This window comes from Lipotes vexillifer, unplaced genomic scaffold, assembly GCF_000442215.2.
Source record: "Lipotes vexillifer unplaced genomic scaffold, Lipotes_vexillifer_v1.1 scaffold961, whole genome shotgun sequence".
NCBI classification, from domain to species: Eukaryota; Metazoa; Chordata; class Mammalia; order Artiodactyla; family Lipotidae; genus Lipotes; species Lipotes vexillifer.
Genome location: NW_006776468.1, coordinates 752,540 through 773,646, shown reverse-complemented (window position 1 = coordinate 773,646; position 21,107 = coordinate 752,540). Strand labels below are relative to the sequence as shown.

General features: G+C 39.7%; 1 protein-coding gene, 1 non-coding gene and 1 pseudogene across 4 annotated transcripts in view; 2 read left to right on the top strand and 1 right to left on the bottom strand.

Moving 5' to 3' along the window:
• Positions 1–21,107, top strand: part of TESK2 (testis associated actin remodelling kinase 2) — a 133,285-nt gene that overhangs the window by 52,875 nt on the left and 59,303 nt on the right. For all 3 annotated transcript variants that reach the window (XM_007450358.1, XM_007450359.1, XM_007450360.1), the window contains one exon: positions 11,209–11,330. In XM_007450358.1, the coding sequence (XP_007450420.1) occupies positions 11,209–11,330 (122 nt within the window). The remainder of the gene's footprint in view (positions 1–11,208; positions 11,331–21,107) is intronic.
• Positions 268–340, bottom strand: TRNAE-UUC (transfer RNA glutamic acid (anticodon UUC)). Its single transcript has one exon. It is a non-coding gene; the product is annotated as a tRNA-Glu (tRNA).
• On the top strand, positions 14,780–15,513 carry LOC103079274 (60S ribosomal protein L7 pseudogene; annotated as a pseudogene).

Sequence of the window (21,107 nt, the reverse complement as noted above, 5' to 3'; positions counted from 1 at the left end):
AAGAGGTAACTTCAGCTGAAATAGGAATAGCTTGCCAAGATAAACTACAGATTGATTAAGGAGAGAAAACAGGGAGGTATAATATATCTTTGCCAACTTTATCAGAGTGTTTCTTTCTAAATGTTCATTTAACTGGAATGTTCCATCAGGAAAAAAAGTTGGCAGAGTAGTCACATTGATAACTTTATTTGTGGGCAAAGCAAAAACACACTTCTTATTTATCCATGTTGTACGTTTGTGTTGGCCGTGCGACATGTGCAATCTTAGTTCCCTGACCAGGGATCGAACCTGGGCCCCTGGCAGTGAAAGCGCCAAGTCCTAACCACTGGACCACCAGGATTCCCCACTTTTTATTTATATATTTGATTTTTTAAAATAAAGGCTAAATAAATCACCATGAATAAAAAAACTACAAATGGATTCTGATACAGATGTGTTATGTTGGGATTCAGAAGCAGCATTGCCATTGGTGGTCTGATCTTCTGAAATGTTGACCAGTTCTTAATGATATTCTTAACAAAACAAAAAAGCAATTTTCCTCAATTTACAGGTAGTTACATTCATAGGAAGTTCAGTATATTTTAAAACTATGCAAGATGACTTTGTTTTTATGTAAAATGGAGTTAGAATCCAAGCTTAGGTAATAATAAATATGTTTTTATTTACATGAATGTCTGATAAGACATTTGCATTTCATACTGGACATGGAACAATGCTTCCTTGTGAGGTATTATCCCATACCTGCAGGATGTCTAGCATCTCAGGCCTGCAACACTCCCTGCCCCCAATCATTGTTATAACCAAAACACTTCATCTGAAAACTTCAAAGACACCTCTGAAGTGAGATGTTACAGCCTCCTTTGAAAACTACTGCTTTAAACTTTATTTGCCTAATACTAATGTTGCTATACCAGCTTACTGTATACTTATTGTACACTCACTGTGACTTCTTGGCTGGAAATCCTAAGCCACTCATCTAATAGTTAATTTAATGATTAATTACTTTGTTACAGTTCTTACCTTGTTGTCCTTTTTTTGTTATTTAATTCTCCCCTTATTACTTCTCTGAGCTGGTCAGAGGTTTATGCTTTTCTCCACCTCTAGAAAATAACCATCCCGACTCAAGTTATCCATTTAAATTCAGCAAACATTTTTTGAGCAGTCAACTACTAAATACTAGGCACTTTGCCAGAGAAGAGATTCTCAGTTTGGTTTCATACCACACTGCTAAAGGATGAAGTTATTGCATATGATTTGTTATTTAAAATGGTTAAAGTATCAACATATGCAAATAATTTTAAAAATATAAATTAGAGTCGAATTAGAGGCACCCCTATATTTACTGTCACTCTCATTTGCATGTTAATATGCTTACTTGAATGGAATAAAAATGGATAGAGTAGTAGCTAATGGACATAGGATTGTATATAACCTGTAATCTGCTTTTTCTATTCCAGAGTCTACCAGTGTCTGTGGATAGTTATGTAATAATTGCCATACTTTTCTTTCCTGCTTACCTTTTAACAATTTTTGCCAAAAATCTAGGTTTGTCCATATGAGAAGAAGTCCTGCTTGTCAGAATGTGTGTTTTGGGGATTGGGGGAGCTGAATAACTATTCTGGGGATAAAGAAATGAATAAGACATCTTTGCTCTTAGGCATATAGGAAATTGTTCCATATGCAGTTGTAGATTCTGTGTCTCAGGGAGGAGGTAAGTTCAGGAGCTTCCTAGTTGCCACCTTGAATTGTAACTGCCCTTAGGTATATTGGAGATAAATAGATAGGTAGACTAACAGCATACAATATGCAACTGCTGTAACAGAGATAAATAAGAACAGAGTACTAAGAGTGGAGCCATCCAACTTTTCTTGAAATAAAGTAAGATTTTCCCAGGGAAAGTGATGTTTCTTATATCTTGAATAATTGAAGGGAATTTGGAAGGGAGATTGGGATAGGGCTCAGGGGGTTGAGGATTACATCAAGGCATTGAGAATAGCATGTGTCAAGGCAAGTAAGTGTGGAGAGGGTGATACCTTTGGAAAGAATTACAAATATTAGTATGTAATAACTAAAGGTAAGGGGAGAAGATGGTGGGAATATACAGGGAGCAGAAGATGGATTAAGTTTTGTTAAGGAGTTTGGACTTTATTCCCCAGGTAGTGGTGAGCTATTGAAGAATTTTAAGCTGGAGAGCAACAAGATAACTTGGCAATTTGGGGGCAAAGAGTGCTGGAAGATCTGACAAACTGATGTCTCACATTGATCTGTAAGAGCCTTCTCAACATCTAGCACAGTGCCTTGTATATAGAAGATGATAGTATTTGCTGTTATTTGAATGTGGCTGAAAAGTCTAATGAAAGATTATCAGTTACTTCCAGTTACTTACAGGCTGCATGCACACACTTGACTTACCTTTAGTTTGTGTTTTGTTCCTTTGTTTGTAGACCTTGAAGTCATCTTTAACAATAGTTTTATTTATTTATTTATTTTTGGCTGCGTTGGGTCTTTGTTGCTGCCCACGGGCTTTCTCTAGTTGAGGCGAGCAGGGGCTACTCTTCGTTGTGGTGCGTGGGCTGCTTTTTTTTTTTTAACATCTTTATTGGAGTATAATTGCTTTACAATGGTGTGTTAGTTTCTGCTGTATAACAAAGTGAATCAGCTATACATATACATATATCCCCATATATCCTCTCTCTTGCGTCTCCCTCCCACCCTCCCTATCCCACCCCTCTAGGTGGACACAACGCACCGAACTGATCTCCCTGTGCTATGTGGCAGCTTCCCACTAGCTATCTATTTTACATTTGGTAGTGTATATTTGTCCATGCCACTCTCTCACTTCGTCCCAGCTTACGCTTCCCCCTCCCCATGTCCTCAAGTCCATTCTCTACGTCTGTGTCTTTATTCCTTCCTGCCCCTAAGTTCTTCAGAACCATTTTTTTTTAGATTCCATATATATGTGTTAGCATATGGTATTTGTTTTTCTCTTTCTGATTTACTTCACTCTGTATGATGGACCTTCACTCTAGGTCCATCCACCTCACTGAAAATAACTATCTACCTTACGTTTGTTAGTATATATATGTCCATGTCTCTCTCTCGCCCTAACACACCTCACCCTTCCCCCTCCCCATATCCTCAAGTCTGTTCTCCAGTAGGTCTCTGTCTTTATTCCTGTTTTACCCCTAGGTTCTTCATAACATTTTTTTTTCTTAAATTCCATATATATGTGTTAGCATACGGTATTTGTCCTTCTCTTTCTGACTTACTTCACTCTGTATGACAGACTCTAGATCTATCCACCTCATTACAAATAGCTCAATTTCGTTTCTTTTTATGGCTGAGTAATATTCCATTGTATATATGTGCCACATCTTCTTTATCCATTCATCCGACGACGGGCACTTAGGTTGTTTCCATCTCCGGGCTATTGTAAATAGAGCTGCAATGAACATTTTGGTACATGACTCTTTCTGAATTCTGGTTTCCTCAGGGTATATACCTAGTAGTGGGATTGCTGGGTCATATGGTAGTTCTATTTGTAGTTTTTTAAGGAACCTCCATACTGTTCTCCATAGTGGCTGAACCAATTCACATTCCCACCAGCAGTGCAAGAGTGTTCCCTTTTCTCCACACCCTCTCCAGCATTTATTGTTTCTAGATTTTTTGATGATGGCCATTCTGACTGGTGTGAGATGATATCTCATTGTAGTTTTGATTTGCATTTCTCTAATGATTAATGATGTTGAGCATTCTTTCATGTGTTTGTTGGCAGTCTGTATATCTTCTTTGGAGAAATGTCTATTTAGGTCTTCTGCCCATTTTTGGATTGGGTTGTTTATTTTTTTGTTATTGAGCTGCATGAGCTGCCTGTAAATTTTAGAGATTAATCCTTTGTCAGTTGATTCATTTGCAAATATTTTCTCCCATTCTGAGGGCTGTCTTTTGGTCTTGTTTATGGTTTCCTTTGCTGTGCAAAAGCTTTGAAGTTTCATTAGGTCCCATTTGTTTATTTTTGTTTTTATCTCCATTACTCTAGGAGATGGGTCAAGAAGGATCTTGCTGTGATTTATGTCATAGAGTGTTCTGCCTATGTTTTCCTCTAAGAGTTTGATAGTTTCTGGCCTTACATTTAGGTCTTTAATCCATTTTGAGCTTATTTTTGTGTATGGTGTTAGGGAGTGATCTAATCTCATACTTTTACATGTACCTATCCAATTTTCCCAGCACCACTTATTGAAGAGGCTGTCCTTTCTCCACTGTATATTCCTGCCACCTTTATCAAAGATAAGGTGACCATATGTGCATGGGTTTATCTCTGGGCTTTCTATCCTATTCCATTGATCTATCTTTCTGTTTTTGTGCCAGTACCATACTGTCTTGATTACTGTAGCTTTGTAGTATAGTCTGAAGTCAGGCAGCCTGATTCCTCCAGCTTTCACTGCAAATAACTCAATTTTGTTTCTTTTTATGGCTGAGTAATATTCCATTGTATATATGTGCGACATCTTCTTTATCCATTCATCTGTTGTGGACACTTAGGTTGCTTCCATGTCCTGGCTATTGTAAATAGAGCTTCAATGAACATTGTGGTACATGACTCTTTGAATTATGGTTTTCTCAGGGTATATGGTGCACGGGCTTCTCATTGCAGTGGCTTTTTGTTGCGGAGCACAGGCTCTAGGCACACGGGCTTCAGTAGTTGTGGCACTCGGACTCAGCAGTTGTGCCTTTGTTGCCACAGACTTAGTTGCTCCACGGCATGTGGATCTTCCCGGACCAGGGCTTGAACCCGTGTCCCCTGCATTGACAGGCGGATTCTTAACCACTGTGCCACCAGGGAAGTCCCATGGAAACTTTTAAAATCCGTAGAAAATTGAAAGACTAATGCAATAGACCTCTGTTAAGTCCCTTCAACTAGAATCACCAATTATTAATATTTTGTTACATTGCTTTATCTCTATGTATTTTTTCCGGCAAACCACTTGAAAGCAAATTGCAGACATCATGACACTTAAATACTTTAGTATGTATCTTCCAAGAATATATTCTCCTACAAAGCCATAGTATCACTATTTATACCTTAGACAATTAACCTTAATTCAGTAAAATAATTTAATACAGTCCCTATTAAAAATTTCCCTGGGAATTCCCTGGTGGTCCAGTGGTTAGGACTCAGCACTTTTACTGTCGGGGCCTGGGTTCAATCCCTGTGGGAAGCTAAGATCCCACAAGCCTCAGGGCACAGCAAAAAAAATTAAAAATAAAATAAATAAATAAATAATTCCATTTAAAAAAGTTTTTCCTGTTTGCCTCCAAAAAGTCTTTTACAGCTTTTTTTGACCCAGAATCCAATCAATGTTTCATGTGTTTCATTTCAGTGGTTATGACTATCTATCTCTTTTGGTCTGGAATATTCCCCCACACTTTGTCTGAAGAGTACCATCCAGTTGTCTTTTAGATATTCTGAATATGTCTGATTTTTTTCTTATAATTAGATTTGAGTTAAACATTTTGGCAAGTATAATACATTGTATCAGAAGGTTGATAATGTTGCATGTCTTACTTTGGATAATGTTGCATGTCTTACTTTCGGTAATGCTAAATAAGATCCCTTGGTTAAGTGCTAGCTGCCAGACCGCTCCATTGTAAAGGTACCTTTTCCCCTTTGCAATAAATAATCTCAGGGGCATATAGATTTTTTTTTTTGCAGTACGCGGGCCTCTCACTGCTGTGGCCCCTCCCGTTGCGGAGCACAGGCTCCGGACGCGCAGGCCCAGCGGCCATGGCTCACGGGCCCAGCCGCTCCGCGGCATACGAGATCTTCCCGGACCAGGGCACGAACCCGTGTCCCCCGCATCGGCAGGCGGACTCTCAACCACTGCGCCACCAGGGAAGCCCCAGATTTGAATGTTGCTATTTTTACTTAAAATTACAAGTGTACATTTTCTATATCATCTCAAACTCACCTGATATGCTAAATTCTTATGAACATATAGTTTATTATTTTTATTAAAAACAACACCTATTTATTTGAATGTTTACTGTGTGCCAAGCACTGTGTTAAGTATTTTATACACATTATTTTGTTTATCTAACATAACGACATCATTTTATCCTCCATGTGAGACAGACTATTATTCTCTTCATTTTACAACAGAAGACTTCAATGAGAAGTCACTCTAATCGTTTAAGTGTTAAAACTTGGATTCGGTCTGCTCATCTCCAAAGCTCAAGTACTTCACCACTCTGCTATGCTCTTCTTTATAAAGTGGATTTGAAGATCCTGTGATAGCATCAGATGAGTTTAAAAGTCAAGGAGAGGTAGTAATTTCCTTACCTTGGTGATCCTCTCCCTTACCCTTCGCGCCTCACATCTCCTCTTCTCTTTTCTCTCCATCTCTTCTTTCTTTTCTTCCTCACCTTCCTTCTTTTTTTTTTAACCTTCCTTCTTTTATTTATAATTGTGATAAAGTATATATAACATAAAATTTACCATCTTAACCTTTTTTTTTTTTTTTCGGTACGTGGGCCTCTCACTGTTGTGGCCTCTCCCGTTGCGGAGCACAGGCTCCGGAAGCGCAGGCTCAGCGGCCATGGCTCACGGGCCCAGCTGCTCCGCGGCATGTGGGATCTTCCCAGACCAGGGCACGAACCCGTGTCCCCTGCATCGGCAGGCGTACCCTCAACCACTGCGCCACCAGGGAAACCCCATCTTAACCATTTTTAAGTGTATAGTTCAGTTCACGTTTTTGTGCTACACTCTCCAGAACTCTTTTCATCTTGCAAAGCTGAAATTCTGTACCAATTAAACAACTCCAAATTCCTCCCCTCCCCACAACCCTTAGCAACCACCATTCTACATTATTTCTGTATGAGTTTGACTACCCTAGGAACCTCATATAAGTGGAATCATACAGTATTTGTCATTTTGTGACTAACTTACTTCACGTAGCATAATATCTTCAAGGTTCAACCGTGTTGCAGCATGTGTCAGAATTTCCTTCCTTTGTAAGGCTGAATAATATTCCATTATGGTATATACCACATTTTGTTTATCTGTTCATCTGTCGATGGATGGATTGCTTTTGCCTTTTGGCTATTGTAAATAATGCTGCTATGAACTTGGGTGTACAAATATTTTTTCAAGACCCTGTTTTCAGTTATTTTGGGTATATACCCAGAAATAGAATTGCTGGATCATATGGCAATTCTATATATTTAAAAAAAAATTAAAGATATTTAAAGATATCAATCTCTTGGGAATCCTCTTAGTAGTAGTAACAATGATCTATGTGTAGAGGACAAACTTAGGCAGAAATAGGCCTTCCCTTTAATCTGAAAATCTAAGTAGATTTGAGGGCTAATTAATTTTCATGGTTTTGACAACTTGGAATGAAGATCCTCCTGCATTTAGACAGGTTCCCTATATTCTGTGAACCTCTAAATTTGATGGTACTTTTTTCTTTATCACCTGTAGTCTGTTTTGTACTTTAAAAAATCTATCCAAATCTATTAATTCTTGGAGGTGTCACTGAAGTCCCATGAAGTTTTTCCCTAAGTGCATCAACATTCATATAAATAGCTCTCATGCTGTATTTGATTCTTTATTCTCTTTCTTATCTGACTAGTCATATAGCTTATTGTTTGTCCCTTTCTAGATGGTAAACTCCAGAAAATTTAAGCCAAATCTTATACTACTTTTCTGTTTGCATCCTCCCCCCAAATCTCTGCCACCAAAAAAAGAAAAAAGCACCACCTCCCAAAGAAATTACCTGGATAGGGCTTCCCTGGTGGCGCAGTGGTTGAGAATCTCCCTGCCAATGCAGACGACACAGGTTCGAGCCCTGGTCTGGGAAAATCCCACATGCCATGGAGCAACTGGGCCCGTGAGCCACAATTACTGAGCCTGCGCGTCTGGAGCCTGTGCTCCGCAACAACAGAGGCCGCGATAGTGAGAGGCCTGCGCACCGCGATGAAGAGTGACCCCCACTTGCCACAACTAGAGAAAGCCCATGCACAGAAATGAAGACCCAACACAGCCATAAATAAATAAATAAATAAATACATTGTGTATTATTTATAAAAAAAAAAAAAGAAATTACCTGGATAAATAAATGATTCACTGTCCTTAGAAAGTACATTAGAAGTATCATTTAACTAACTGTTGTTGCTGTTGTTTTCACTGTGACCTTATGATGTGCCAGGGCTTCTACGCACTGCAAGACAAAGACAAATACAATATAGAGCCTGGTCTCAAGATGCTTTATAGCCTAGCGAGGAGGTGTTTATGTACAGAGCTATGTGATGAGTGGTATACTGGTGTTCCGAATGTTGTTCTGAGGCAGTATAAAGAGGGTTACCACAAATAGTTTCTAGAGAGAGTCAAGGAAGACTTCAGAGAGGAAGGGGATATTTGAGTGTGGCCTTCAAAGATAGGTAGAATTTGAGGGGATAAGAAGAAAGAAGAAAAATATTTTATGCAAATGAAAGACAGCTACAATGTTATGGACATGTTCATCACTTGTTTAAGGAAGTAAGGTTTTTTTTTAAAATAAATAAATTCATTTATTTATTTATTTTTGGCTGTGTTGGGTCTTCGTTTCTGTGCGAGGGCTTTCTCTAGTTGCAGCAAGCGGGGTCCACTCACTCTTCATTGCGGTGCGCAGGCCTCTCACTGTCGCGGCCTCGCTTGTTGGGGAGCACAGGCTCCAGATGCGCAAGCTCAGTAGTTGTGGCTCACGGACCTAGTGGCTCCGCGGCATGTGAGATCTTCCCAGATCAGGGCTCGAACCCGTGTCTCCTGCATTGGCAGGCAGATTCTCAACCACTGCGCCACCAGGGAAGCCCGGAAGTAAGGTTTTTTATGATTAGTTTGAAACAGATTTTTATCCCTAAATTTCACACATTATTTTAATATTAAACTTTCTTTTATTTATATATTTATTTATTTATGTGGTTGCACCAGGTCTTAGTTGCGTCAGGTGGGCTCTTTAGTTGAGGCTCCAGGGCTCCTTAGTTGCAGCTCACCGGCTCCTTAATTGCAGCACATGGGATCCTTAGTTGTGGCAGGCAAACTCTTAGTTGCAGCATGCATTTGGGATCTAGTTCCCTGACTAGGGATCGAACCCAGGGCCCCTGCATTGGGAGCGTGGAGTCTTATCCACTCTGCCACCAGGGAAGTCCCAATATTAAACTTTCTTAAAAGCAGACTTTTTTTAAAAAAACCTCAGTGATAGTTTCCAGATGATGAAAAAAAAAAAAAAGAAGAGTGAGTTTCAGAATGGAGAGCCCTTATTACAACACAGATGTTTTCTGTAAATAGAGTTGGAAAAATACTGTCAGTGTGTTCTTTGTATATAAATGTCTCTTTTAACTTATCCATGCAGGATCTGAAAAGGAAAGCCACTTCTCTTTCATCAATCACGAGGTACATGACAACAGAATCATTGATGCACTAGGAAGAGAGTTGGGTTCCAAATCTCACTAAGTGATCTAGAAGAGGGGAGAGACAGCCAGTGTTCTGCCTCAGTTCTTCTGTTCAGGGTTCCTGTGGCTCTGAATGTTTTGCTTCTTCCTTCCCCTTCTTATGTCTGGCTATTCTGAAGCATTGTTTCTTTGAATTTTAAGATAAGCTGTGATGTCTGTTCTATGTTAATACTAAACTTCTGGGGCTATCGTCATGTCAAAGAATTTCTGGAAATTGAAGAATTAAGTAGATTGTCATGATTTCTACTGGAATTTCCACTTGGTCAACTGGAAATAATATACTGAAACAATACTCTGAAAGTCCATAGGATGATGACATTTTTGCATAGCAAGTCCCTGTTGTGCATGATCTGAAGTGAATTTTTTTTTAATCATTCTTTTTTTAAAAATTTTTTTATTTTTGGCTGAGTTGGGTCTTCGTTGTTGCGCACAGGCTTTCTCTAGTTGCGGCAAGCGGGGGCTACTTTTTGTTGCTGTGCGCAGGCTTCTCATTGCGGTGGCTTCTCTTGTTGTGGAGCACAGGCTCTAGGCACGTGGGCTTCAGTAGTTGTGGCACATGGGCTCAGTAGTTGTGGCTTGTGGGCTGTAGAGCGCAGCCTCAGTAGTTGTGGCGCATGGGCTTAGTCACTCTGCGGCATGTGGGATCTTCCTGGACCAGGGCTCGAACCCGTGTCCCCTGCATTGGAAGGTGGATTCTTAATCACTGCTCCACCAGGGAAACCCTGAAATGAATTTTTTTTAACCAGAAAGTAATGAGGTCCTTGGTACTTCATAACTTTTCTACTGCCTCATTCATAATTCAGTAGGAAACACATATCTAAGTGAATAATTGAGCTTTTTTTGGGTACAGCAAAATATTTTCTCTGATAGTCTCATTTTGCTACTACTGTCACCACATTTAGAGGCTGAAAACATAGTTAATTTTCTTGCAAGTATTGTGTTTCTTTTTAAACCTGTTGAGTGTGCATTGAAATTATAAAATAATATTTTTATATGTAAAATAGATTGAATCTACAGAGAATGAATGTTTTAGAAGTAGACTTTGCTCTGTGCATATGGGTAATAGTGTGAGTGGTGTGGCTCATGTTTTTATATCTGACTTGAGTGTGTGTAAATAATTATAACGTCCTTTGTGTTGGATTACTACAGTATTAGCTCCAAAGGATTCACTGCCTTCTTTCTATATTTAACATGCAATACGTTTTTTTCTTATAGATATACATTTTATGGTGCTTGGGGGAGATTTTGAGGATGTGGGTTTAGTGTCCTATAAAGACAGTTTTATAGTTCATTATGTGTTATATAAGGCTTATGCATGAATCTTTTCTGTGCACAATTAAAATTCCACAAAAGAGACTTTTTCCTTTCAGTTTGCTAAGACTCAGCAATGTTGGCCTTAAGAAACCAGCCTAATAAGTTTTCCCCATTTTTTCCTAAGGTATTTTTTTTTTTTTTAAAGACATGATTTCTTGAGGTATTATTAACAATGTGTTTCTAGCCAGTTTAATATGAAACAATTTTGGTCTTCAATGGAATAAATCTTTGTTAATGGAAGTGAGACCCTAATGTAATCAGAGTTTATAGAAAAACATCCTTACCATGTCTATTTTATCTAAATTGGCAGTAAAACATCTTGGCATGTTCTACACGTGGAGGCTTTGACCTCATTATATAGCTGCCGCCCTTGAGCCTCTTTTTTTGTCCCATTTTATTTTCTAGGTGCGCCACCGAGCTTCTGGCCAGGTGATGGCTCTTAAGATGAACACGTTGAGCAGTAACCGTGCAAACATGCTGAAAGAAGTGCAGCTCATGAATAGACTCTCCCATCCCAACATCCTTAGGTAATGGCTTTTCCTTCCTTCTGGGGATCAGTGAGAAAGCCGAAACATTATTGGAGACTTGTTAGAATAGTATTAAAAGCTGAAAAGAGGGATTCAGGATTTCATGCTGAATCTGTCTTGCTGAGATTTAGCTGTGCTCTAGGTCTTTTTCTAGCTACTGAGACTTAATTTTCTGGTAATTAACTGCATTTAATAGGGCAACTTGGGACTTCCCTGGCGGTCCAGTGGCTAAGACTCCGCACTCCTTAATGCGGGGGACCTGGGTATGATCCCTGGTCAGGGAACTAGATCCCACATGCCGCAACTAACAGTTCGCATGCCACAGCTAAAAATCCCGCATGCCACAACTAAAAGATCCCACGTGCCACAACTAAGACCCAGCACAGCCAGATAAACAAACAAATAAAATATTTTTATTTTATTTATAAATAAAGCAACTTCCTTATGTCTCTCAAATTGCTTTACTCTTAGTAGCAGCTCATTAGAACAGTTGTTACCTATTGCTGAATTGGTAATTTATCCAAGAGAGATGATTTTAGTGGTTATTTAATTTTCTTAAATTGGTTTAGGAGGAATCATAATTAAGTCAGTGAAAATAAAAATAAAATTATGCCCCCAGTCTATCTACTCTTAACTGTTAGCACTCACTTGAGGAGACATAGTTTACCTTTTTAAAGGAGAATTATTCGTATGTATAATAAGGTTATATAATCATTACTTTCTAGTAATTAGTACAGTTAGCTCTCCATATCGGCAGGTTCTGCATCCACAGATTCAACCAATCACAGCCTGAAAATATTTGGGAAAAAAATTCCAGAAATTTCCGAAAAGCAATACTTGAATTTGCTGTGCCTAGCAACTGTTTACATAGCATTTACATTGTATTTACAACTATTTATATAACATTTACATTGTATTAGGTATTGTAAGTAATCTAGAGATGATTTAAAGTATATGGGAGTATATGCATGTGTGTAGTTATATGTGAATACTATGCCTTTTTATATAAGGAACTTGGTAATCTGTGGATTTTGGTATCCTCACAGGGTAGGGGGTGGGGTGGTCCTAGAACCAATGCCCTGCAGATACCAAGGGGTTACTGTATATGAATCTTTCTCACTCTATCTTGACTTTTTCTAAAAAATAAATTTATTTATTTATTTTTGGCTGCATTGGGTCTTCTTTGCTGTGCACGGGCTTTCTCTAGTTGCGGCGAGTGGGGGCTACTCTTCGTTGCGGTGCGCGGGCTTCTCATGGCGGTGGCTTCTCTTGTTGCGGAGCACGGGCTCTAGGCATGCAGGCTCTAGAGTGCAGGCTCAGTAGTTGTGGCGCAAGGGCTTAGTTGCTCCGCGGCATGTGGGATCTTCCCAGACTGCGGCTCTAACCTGTGTCCCCTGCATTGGCAGGATTCCTAACCATCGCGCCACCAGGTAAGTCCCTTTATCTAGTTCTAAAATATTTTCATCAACAGAAAGAAAACTGTCTACCCACTATGCAGTCATTCTCTATTTTCTCCTCCCCTCAAACCCCTTTCAAGCCGAACCCGTGTCCCCTGCATCGGCAGGCGGACTCTCAACCACTGCACCACCAGGGAAGCCCCCTATCTTGACTTTTTAGTGAGGTGAGTATATTTCTAAATGAAACCAAATAAGAAAATTTAAGTCAATATATTATTAAAGTAGGGCATATGTATAAGAGAGTTGGAAAAGTTAAAAATTTACTTAGGGTTGTTTAAAGCTAATATTTATATTGGACTAAAGAGAAATCATATAACTTAAGTATGACTTACATGTGTGGTCAGTGGTAGAAAATTATGAAATTAGATTATACTGATTAATTGAAACTTTATACCTTTGTATAGAATTATTGGCTTTCTAGTCCACTACAGAAACGTTCAGCCAGTAATTTTATTTATTTATTTAAAAAATAAATTTATTTATTTTATTTATTTTTGGCTGTGTTGGGTCCTCATTGCTGTGCATGGGCCTTCTATAGTTGTGGTGAGCTGGGGCTACTCTTTGTTTCGGTGTGCAGGCTTCTCATTGCAGTGGCTTCTCTTGTTGCAGAGCATGGGCTCTAGGCACGTGGGCTTCAGTAGTTGTGGTGCGCGGGCTCAGTAGTTGTGGTTCGCGGGCTCTAGAGCGCAGGCTCAGTAGTTGTGGTGCACGGGCTTAGTTGCTCTGTGGCATGTGGGATCTTCCCGGAGCAGGGATCGAACCCGTGTCGCCTGCATTGGCAGGCAGATTCTTAACCACTCTGCCACCGGGGAAGTCCCAGTAATTTTATTATGACTTTTTTCCCTACCCACAAATCAGATTAACAATTTTTTGAGCATCTAGTATATGCCTGGTGATGTCAGACATCAAAAAGGTATACGTAAAATGGAATGTCTGCTAGCAAGGAATTTGTACTCTAATTGGAGATCTAGGACTTACATACATGAAAAGAGAACTAATAAAATCAGCCAGGACGCTACCACTTGGGTAAACTCTTAAGTCATATAGAATTTCAAAGGAGTCGGAGATCATATTAGCTTGGCAGAGTCAGCAAAGCTTTCTTGGAGGAGGTTGACTCAACCTGGAACTTGAATTTTTTTTGAAGATTTATTATTTTATTTTATTTTTGGCTGCATCGGGTCTTAGTTGCAGCACGTGGGATCTTCCTTGCAGCTCATGGGCTTCTCTCTAGTTGTGGTGCACAGGCTCCAGGACGCGTGGGCTCTGCAGTTGTGGTGCGCAGGTTCCAGAGCACGTGGGTTCTGTAGTTTGCGGCATGCAGGCTCTCTAGTTGAGGCACGCGAGCACAGTAGTTGTGGCGCACAGGCTTAGTTGCCCCATGGCATGTGGTATCTTAGTTCCCTGACCAGGGATCAAACCCGCATCCCTTGCATTGTAAGGCGGATTCTTTTTTGTTGTTTGTTTTAAAGACTAGGATTTAGTTTCAGTTTAAGGAGAACACTTATTTTATCTTTTTGGCTGCATAGGGTCTTCGTTGCTGCACGTGGGCTTTCTCTAGTTGCAGCGAGCAGGGGCCACTCTTCGTTGTGGTGTGCCGGCTTCTCATTGCGGTGGCTTATCTTGTTGCAGAGCACAGGCTGTAGGCGCACGGGCTTCAGTAGTTGTGGCACGCGGGATCTAGAGCGCAGGCTCAGTAGTTGTGGTGCATGGGCTTAGTTGCTCCGCGGCATGTGGGATATTCCCAGACCAGGGCTCGAACCTGTGTCCCCTGCATTGTCAGGCAGATTCTTAACCACTGCATGACCAGGAAAGTCCCAAGGTGGATTCTTTACCACTAGACCACCAGGGAAGTCCCTGGAACTTGAATTTTAATAGGATTTCGGAAGATAGGGAAGGAACTCAGAAAGGAGCAAAATAATAATAATAAATAAAGCACAGAGGTAAAAGCGCAAAGCTTTTTGAGGAGTCAGTGAATTAAAAACCCATTTGGCTATGGAGGGTGCGGGTGAGGAGAAAAATAATGTTCCTGCTGTGCCAGAAACCCTTAAGAAAAAGTAAAGGAATTTTGCAGAGCTGAAGACCAAGTGCCTGGGAAAAAAGTTTGCCCAAAAGATGCTTCAAAAGGCAAGGATGAAGCTTGTCTGTGAAGAAGCTAAGTGCTATCACAAAGAGTATAGGTAGATGTACAGAACTGAGATTCTGTTGGCTAGGATGGTAAGAAAAGCTGGCAACTTCTATGCACCTGTGGAACCCAAATTGGCATCTGTCATGAGGATCAGAGGTATCAGTGGTGTGAGCCCAAAGGTCTGAAAGATGTTACAGCTCCTTACCTTTGCCAAGTCTTCAATGGCACCTTTGTTAAGATCAACAAAGCTCCATTCAACATGCTGAGGACTGTGGAACCATATATTTAGTGGGGGTAACCGAACCTGAACTCAGTAAATGAATTCAGGTGTGGTTATGGCAAAATCAACAAGAAGCAAATTGCCCTGATAGATAATACACTGATTGCCTGATCTCTTGGTAAATATGGCATTATCTACATGGAGGATCCTATTTATGAGACCTATACCATTGGAAAATGCTTCAAAGAAGCAAACAACTTCCTGTGACCCTTCAAATTATCTTCTCCATGAGGTGGAATGAAGAAAAAGACCACCCATTTTGTAGAAGGTGGAGTTGCTGGCAACAGGGAGGACCAGATCAACAGCTTGTTAGAAGGATGAACTAAGATACCTATTATGATTATTTTTGTGATCTGGTCAGTTAATTAACAGTGACTGCTTTCAGATTGAAAAAAAATTTTTTTTGACTAATAATAACAATGAGAAAACTACCATTTCTTGAAGTCTTTGTCGTATGCTGCATGCTTTACCTATTAAAAGATTTAATCTTCACAACGATTCTCCATTGAAGAAACTGAGGCCAAGAGATTGTGTGTTGGCTGAGGTCTGTGACTCTGAGGTCTGGGCTCTTTCTACCATGCTTCTAGAAGAACTCTTTCTATCATGCCTCTCCTAGAGGATTTGATGGGATAGTACTGATAGATAAACGTGGAAAGGTAGAATTGGGCCAAACTATTCAGAAATGTTTTGCATAAAGCCAAGAATATTTTATTTTATGCTTTGTGTATTGGATTCTGAGCAGGGACTAGATGACAGAGGGTAACTGGTGGCAAATGTGGAATGGTTTAGTGTTGGGGAGACTGGTAGCCAAGAGATCAGTTAGGGGGCATCTACAGTGTTTGAGAGTGAGATGGTTGAGTCCTGATTTGATGTTCTGCTTAGGAGTTTTTTTTAAAATAAATTTATTTATTTATTTTTGGCTGCGTTGGGTCTTCGTTTCTGTGCACAGGCTTTCTCTAGTTTTGGCGAGCAGGGGCTACTCTTCGTTGCGGTGCGCAGGCTTCTCATTGTGGTGGCTTCTCTTGTTGTGGAGCACGGGCTCTAGGCATGTGGGCTTCCGTAGGTGTGGCATGTAGGCTCAGTAGTTGTGGCTTGCAGGTTCTAGAGTGTAGGCTCAGTAGTTGTGGTGCATGGACTTAGTTGCTCTGTGGCTTGTGGGATCTTCCTGGACCAGGGTTCAAACCCGTGTCCCCTGCATTGGCAGGTGGATTCTTAACCACTGCGCCACCAGGGAAGTCCCTGCTTAGGAATTCTTAAGCTGATTATATTTTCATCTTGTTTAAAAAGTAGTACTTTTATTGTCCTATTATTATTGCAGAAGGGATACATCATCACTATGGAACATTTAGAAAATAGAATTAACAAAAACAGGAAAATAAAAATTTTCCTTAATCGCAGCATCTAGGGATCAAACTAGTGTTAACATTTGGCATATTTCCTGCCAATCTTTTTTATTCACCACTTCTTTTTTTTATTCTCTTCACTATGAACTTGACTGGTGATTGCATGGGAAGATTGACTTTAAACAAATTTTATTCCATGACAGCAAAATTTAAAAATATAGTTGTTATAGGGACTTCCCTTGTGATCCAGTGGTTAAGACTTCACCTTCCAGTGCAGGGGGTGCAGGTTCAATCCCCGGTCGGGGAGGTAAGATCCCACATGCCTCGTGGCCAAAAAACCAAAATATGAAACAGAAGCAATATTTAACAAATTCAATAAAGACTTTAAAAATGGTCCACATCAAAAAAATCTAAAAAAAAAAATAAAAATAAAGATATAATTGTTATATAAGAAGTAGAATAGTATAGTATAATGATTAAAAACAGAGGCTCTAGATTCTATATTAAGCTGCCTGGATTCAAATTGTGGATCTTGGGAAAGTTACTTAACCTCTGAGATCCTTAGTTTTCCCATCTATAATGAGGTAAATTACAGTAAATCCCTCATAGAGTTGTTATTGAGGATTAATTTAGTCCATATAAAGCACCTGGCTTGTGTTAAGTGCCCAGTAAATGTTAGCTATTATTATTAGTTTCTTTTCCTCTGGCTAGTTTTTTAAATGTCTCATTGCATCCCGTCTGTCTTTTATCATTCATTCACTCACCAAGCACTTGTTGAGGGTCTGCTACTGTTTTTTGTCGTTTTTTAAAAAAATTTATTCATTTATTTATTTTGGCTGCCCTGGATCTTAGTTGCGGCACTCAGGATCTTCACTGTGGCATGCAGGGTCTGTTTTTTTTTTTTTTTTTTTTTGCAGCATGCATGAGGGATCTAGTTCCCTGATCAGGGATCGAACCCGGGCCCCCTGCACTGGGAGTGCAGAGTCTTACCCGTGGACCACCAGGGAGGTCCCTGCAGCTGTTTTTAATACATTCAAGGGTTTTCTGCTAGACTAATGCTGTTGAATAGAATAGAACTTTCTGTAATGATGGAAATGTTCTTTATCTGTGCTGTCCAATAGCCACATGTGGCTAATGAGCATTGAAATGTGGCTAGTACAAACAATGAACTAAATTTAAATTACCCCATGAAGCTTAGTGGCTACTATATTGGACATCCTGGCCTACAGTCCATGTACATCTTTGCTCTTGTTTCACTAAAAATATATGTGTTTCAGCCTAGAAACGTGGTGGTGTGATGAATACCATTCCTATTCTGATGTCACCTTGATCTACTTTCTTAGCCAATCTCTTTTGCTCAGGAATGACACACCTTTCCCTTTTATATAAAAAATCATATTCTTTGCTGTCAGCTAAGTTTTCTAATATGTAAAAGGTAGTGTTAATTCTATATTGATCTTCACAATAAACCAACAAATGAGATAATGTACATAAAGCCTATGGATCTGTTATAATCCACAGTAAGCATGAAAATTATTATGATTATTGTTAACCATGGTGGGTTTGCACTCTGAAGGTGACTTTTTTGTTCTACATAAGCCATCTGTCTCAAATTAGTGCAGTTAAAAGCATGGACATGGATTACCTTTTTAAAGAAGTTCTAGTTTATATCTTTCATGTTTTTGTGTCTTTACTTTCATTGTATATTTTGAATACAACAAAAGGAAATTATCCTACTAGGGGCCTAGAGCAAGCAGAGTCCTCTTGGCTTTTGTTACCCAGAGGAGTACTATAGCAGTAGAAGCATTTTTTATACTTCCCTAGGATGCCTTAAATATCAAACTATGCATAACTATGTTCCAGTCTCAAAATTCTTAGAATTTTTATTTCCTAAATGCTTTTCAAGTTGTCTTAGAAATTTATTGTTAATACTTTATATTTTTTATAATTCAAATTTTTTGTTACTGTTTGTTAGTATGGCTCTTAGTCTATTTTCAAGCTGTTAGTATAGGTTAGTTAGTTTTTATAGGTGCAAAAGCTGAGGCAGAAGTATGAACCAAAGTTTTCCCTCATACTGAGATTATGAGATTTAAATTGGGACGAATCCATCTCTTGGAACCCTAGGATTTTCACAGATATGCCTCCTCAGGGGCTTGACCCCAGGAGGGAGGTTGCTGAACAGATGAGGCTTTCGGTTTCCATTTTTGCTTCATCCAGCCAGAGTAGCTTCACTTTGTATCTGTTTTATATTGAACTTCCATATAAGAATTTTGAAGAAAAGGTCTCCACTTAAAACAAAGAAAACGTTGAAAATTGCTGCATTAGTGATTTTGAAGGCCTACTTGGGAAAAAAGGGTATCTGTATGACCTGCCAGATGGTGGGCATCTAATCCTCTGGGCATGGCTTGGTCCTCTGCTGGCACAGCTATTTTGTACCCAGCAGGAGTGAGTGAGCTGAATTTTTGCAGTTTTATTTCTCTCTTTTTCTTGACCCCAACCTCCCTACTTCCTCTTTTCCTTTTATCTTTCTCCCTTCTAAGATTTCTAGTTGGAAGGAAAGGAGTGGGCCTGACGAGTCATAGAGGCAAGTAGGTGTGTATATTTTGTTTGAGTGTATGTATTTTTTTTAATACATGGATACAGTTAAGATTGGTTGTTTTATCATCAGTTGCTCTAATTTATCAGTTTAAAGAAAAGAACAATGAAGTGCTTTGTTGAGTGCAGGGACTGATAGTTTGGGCCTCTTGTGAATAAGGTTGTTTATGCCAGGAAGTCTTACGCTCAAGGTCTGTAACCCAATACCATGCCTTGCTCACTTCCACTCCCCAATGGCCTTTTTGAGGACCTGTACCAAGATTTGTTCTCATACCTCTTTGTTATTCTTCATGCCATGAGAAATTTAATATTTCTTTTAGACTCCTTGTTCACATTCTCATGCTTACTTTTCTTTAGGCCACATTCTGAATTTATTTTCCTATCTACCAATTTTTTTCAGAATTGTTTTAGCTCCCCTTCAGAATCCATTTGCAACAATATGATTGCCATTTTGTTAAAATGAAGAATATGCTTTCAAATAACCAAATATTTGTTTGGAGCTACTCAGTCCAGCCCTGTGCTAGGTAATATCATGGTGAATAGAAGAGAAGTAGAGGGCTGTCTCCCAGACAGTCTCCTGAGGAAGCAAACTGTACATCTAGGAAACAGATTAATATCCGCTAATGCTATGAGGATACGGCAGGGTATTTTCCCAATCTCAGCTATTAAGAGAGCACTATTTCGTTACCCATTATGAAAATCCCAAAGTCATCTTTGGTTATTTCTTTTATTCCTTGCTTCTAATCAGAAGCTAAGCTCTTGATTCTAAATCTTCAAAGACTTTTGCATCTGTTCCTTCCTTTATGCATCTGTCAATTCAGTCCTCTTCACTTTTGCCTGGAGTGAGTTATTTTTCCTATCTTTTTGCCCACCTTTCACTCTTCCTGATACCTAGCTCTAATTGTATAGCTTAATTCTTAAAAACCTTTTGTGGCTCCCATTTATTTCAGAATTGAGTCAGAAATTCTTTAGGCTGACAGCTAATGTCTGATCTGTTTTTCCAGCCTTATCTTCAACTATTCCTCTTATGCATTTAACACCACTCCATGATTTCCTAATTGTGTTCTCTTGGACAAGTTATTTGACCTAACACCATTCCATGATTTCCTAATTGTGTTCTCTTGGGCAAGTTATTTGACCTCTGGGCTTTGGTTTCTCCTTTTGTTAAAAGAGGGGAATGGACCAGGTTAGAAATCACATTGAGTTAATGTTGAATAATTTTTATTTTATTTTATTTTAAAATATTTATTTATTCATTTGGATGCGCTGGGTCTTAGTTATGGCACGTGGGATCTTTGTTGCTGCATATGGACTCTTAGTTGCAGCATGCAGTCTCAGTTGCAGCATGCATGTGGGATCTAGTTCTCTGACCAGGGATTGAACCCGGGCCCCCTGCACTGGAAGCACAGAGTCTTAACCACCGGACCACCAGAGAAGTCCTTGAATAATTTTTAAATGATCAGGTTTGAAAAATATATTATCTCAGAGAGTGTGTGTGTGTGTGTGTGTGTGTGTGTCTGTGTGTGTGCTGTTCAGAATAAATGGGAAGCATTTAAAAATGATGGATTGGGACTTCCCTGGTGGTCCAGTGGTTAAGACTCTGTGCTTCCAATGCAGGGGGCCTGGGTTCAATCCCTGGTCAGAGAACTAGATCCCACATGCCGCAACTAAAAGATTCCACATGTTGCAACTAAAAGATCCCATGTGTTGCAGCGAAGATCCCATATGCCTTAACTAAGACCCAGCTCAGCCAAATAAATAAATTTTTAAAAAGTATTTTAAATAGGGCTTCCCTGGTGGCGCAGTGGTTGAAAGTCTGCCTGCCGATGCAGGGGACACGGGTTCATGCCCCGGTCTGGGAAGATACCACATGCCGCGGAGCGGCTGGGTCCGTGAGCCATGGCCGCTGAGCCTGCGCGTCCAGAGCCTGTGCTCCGCAACGGGAGAGGCCACAACAGTGAGAGGCCCGCGTACCGG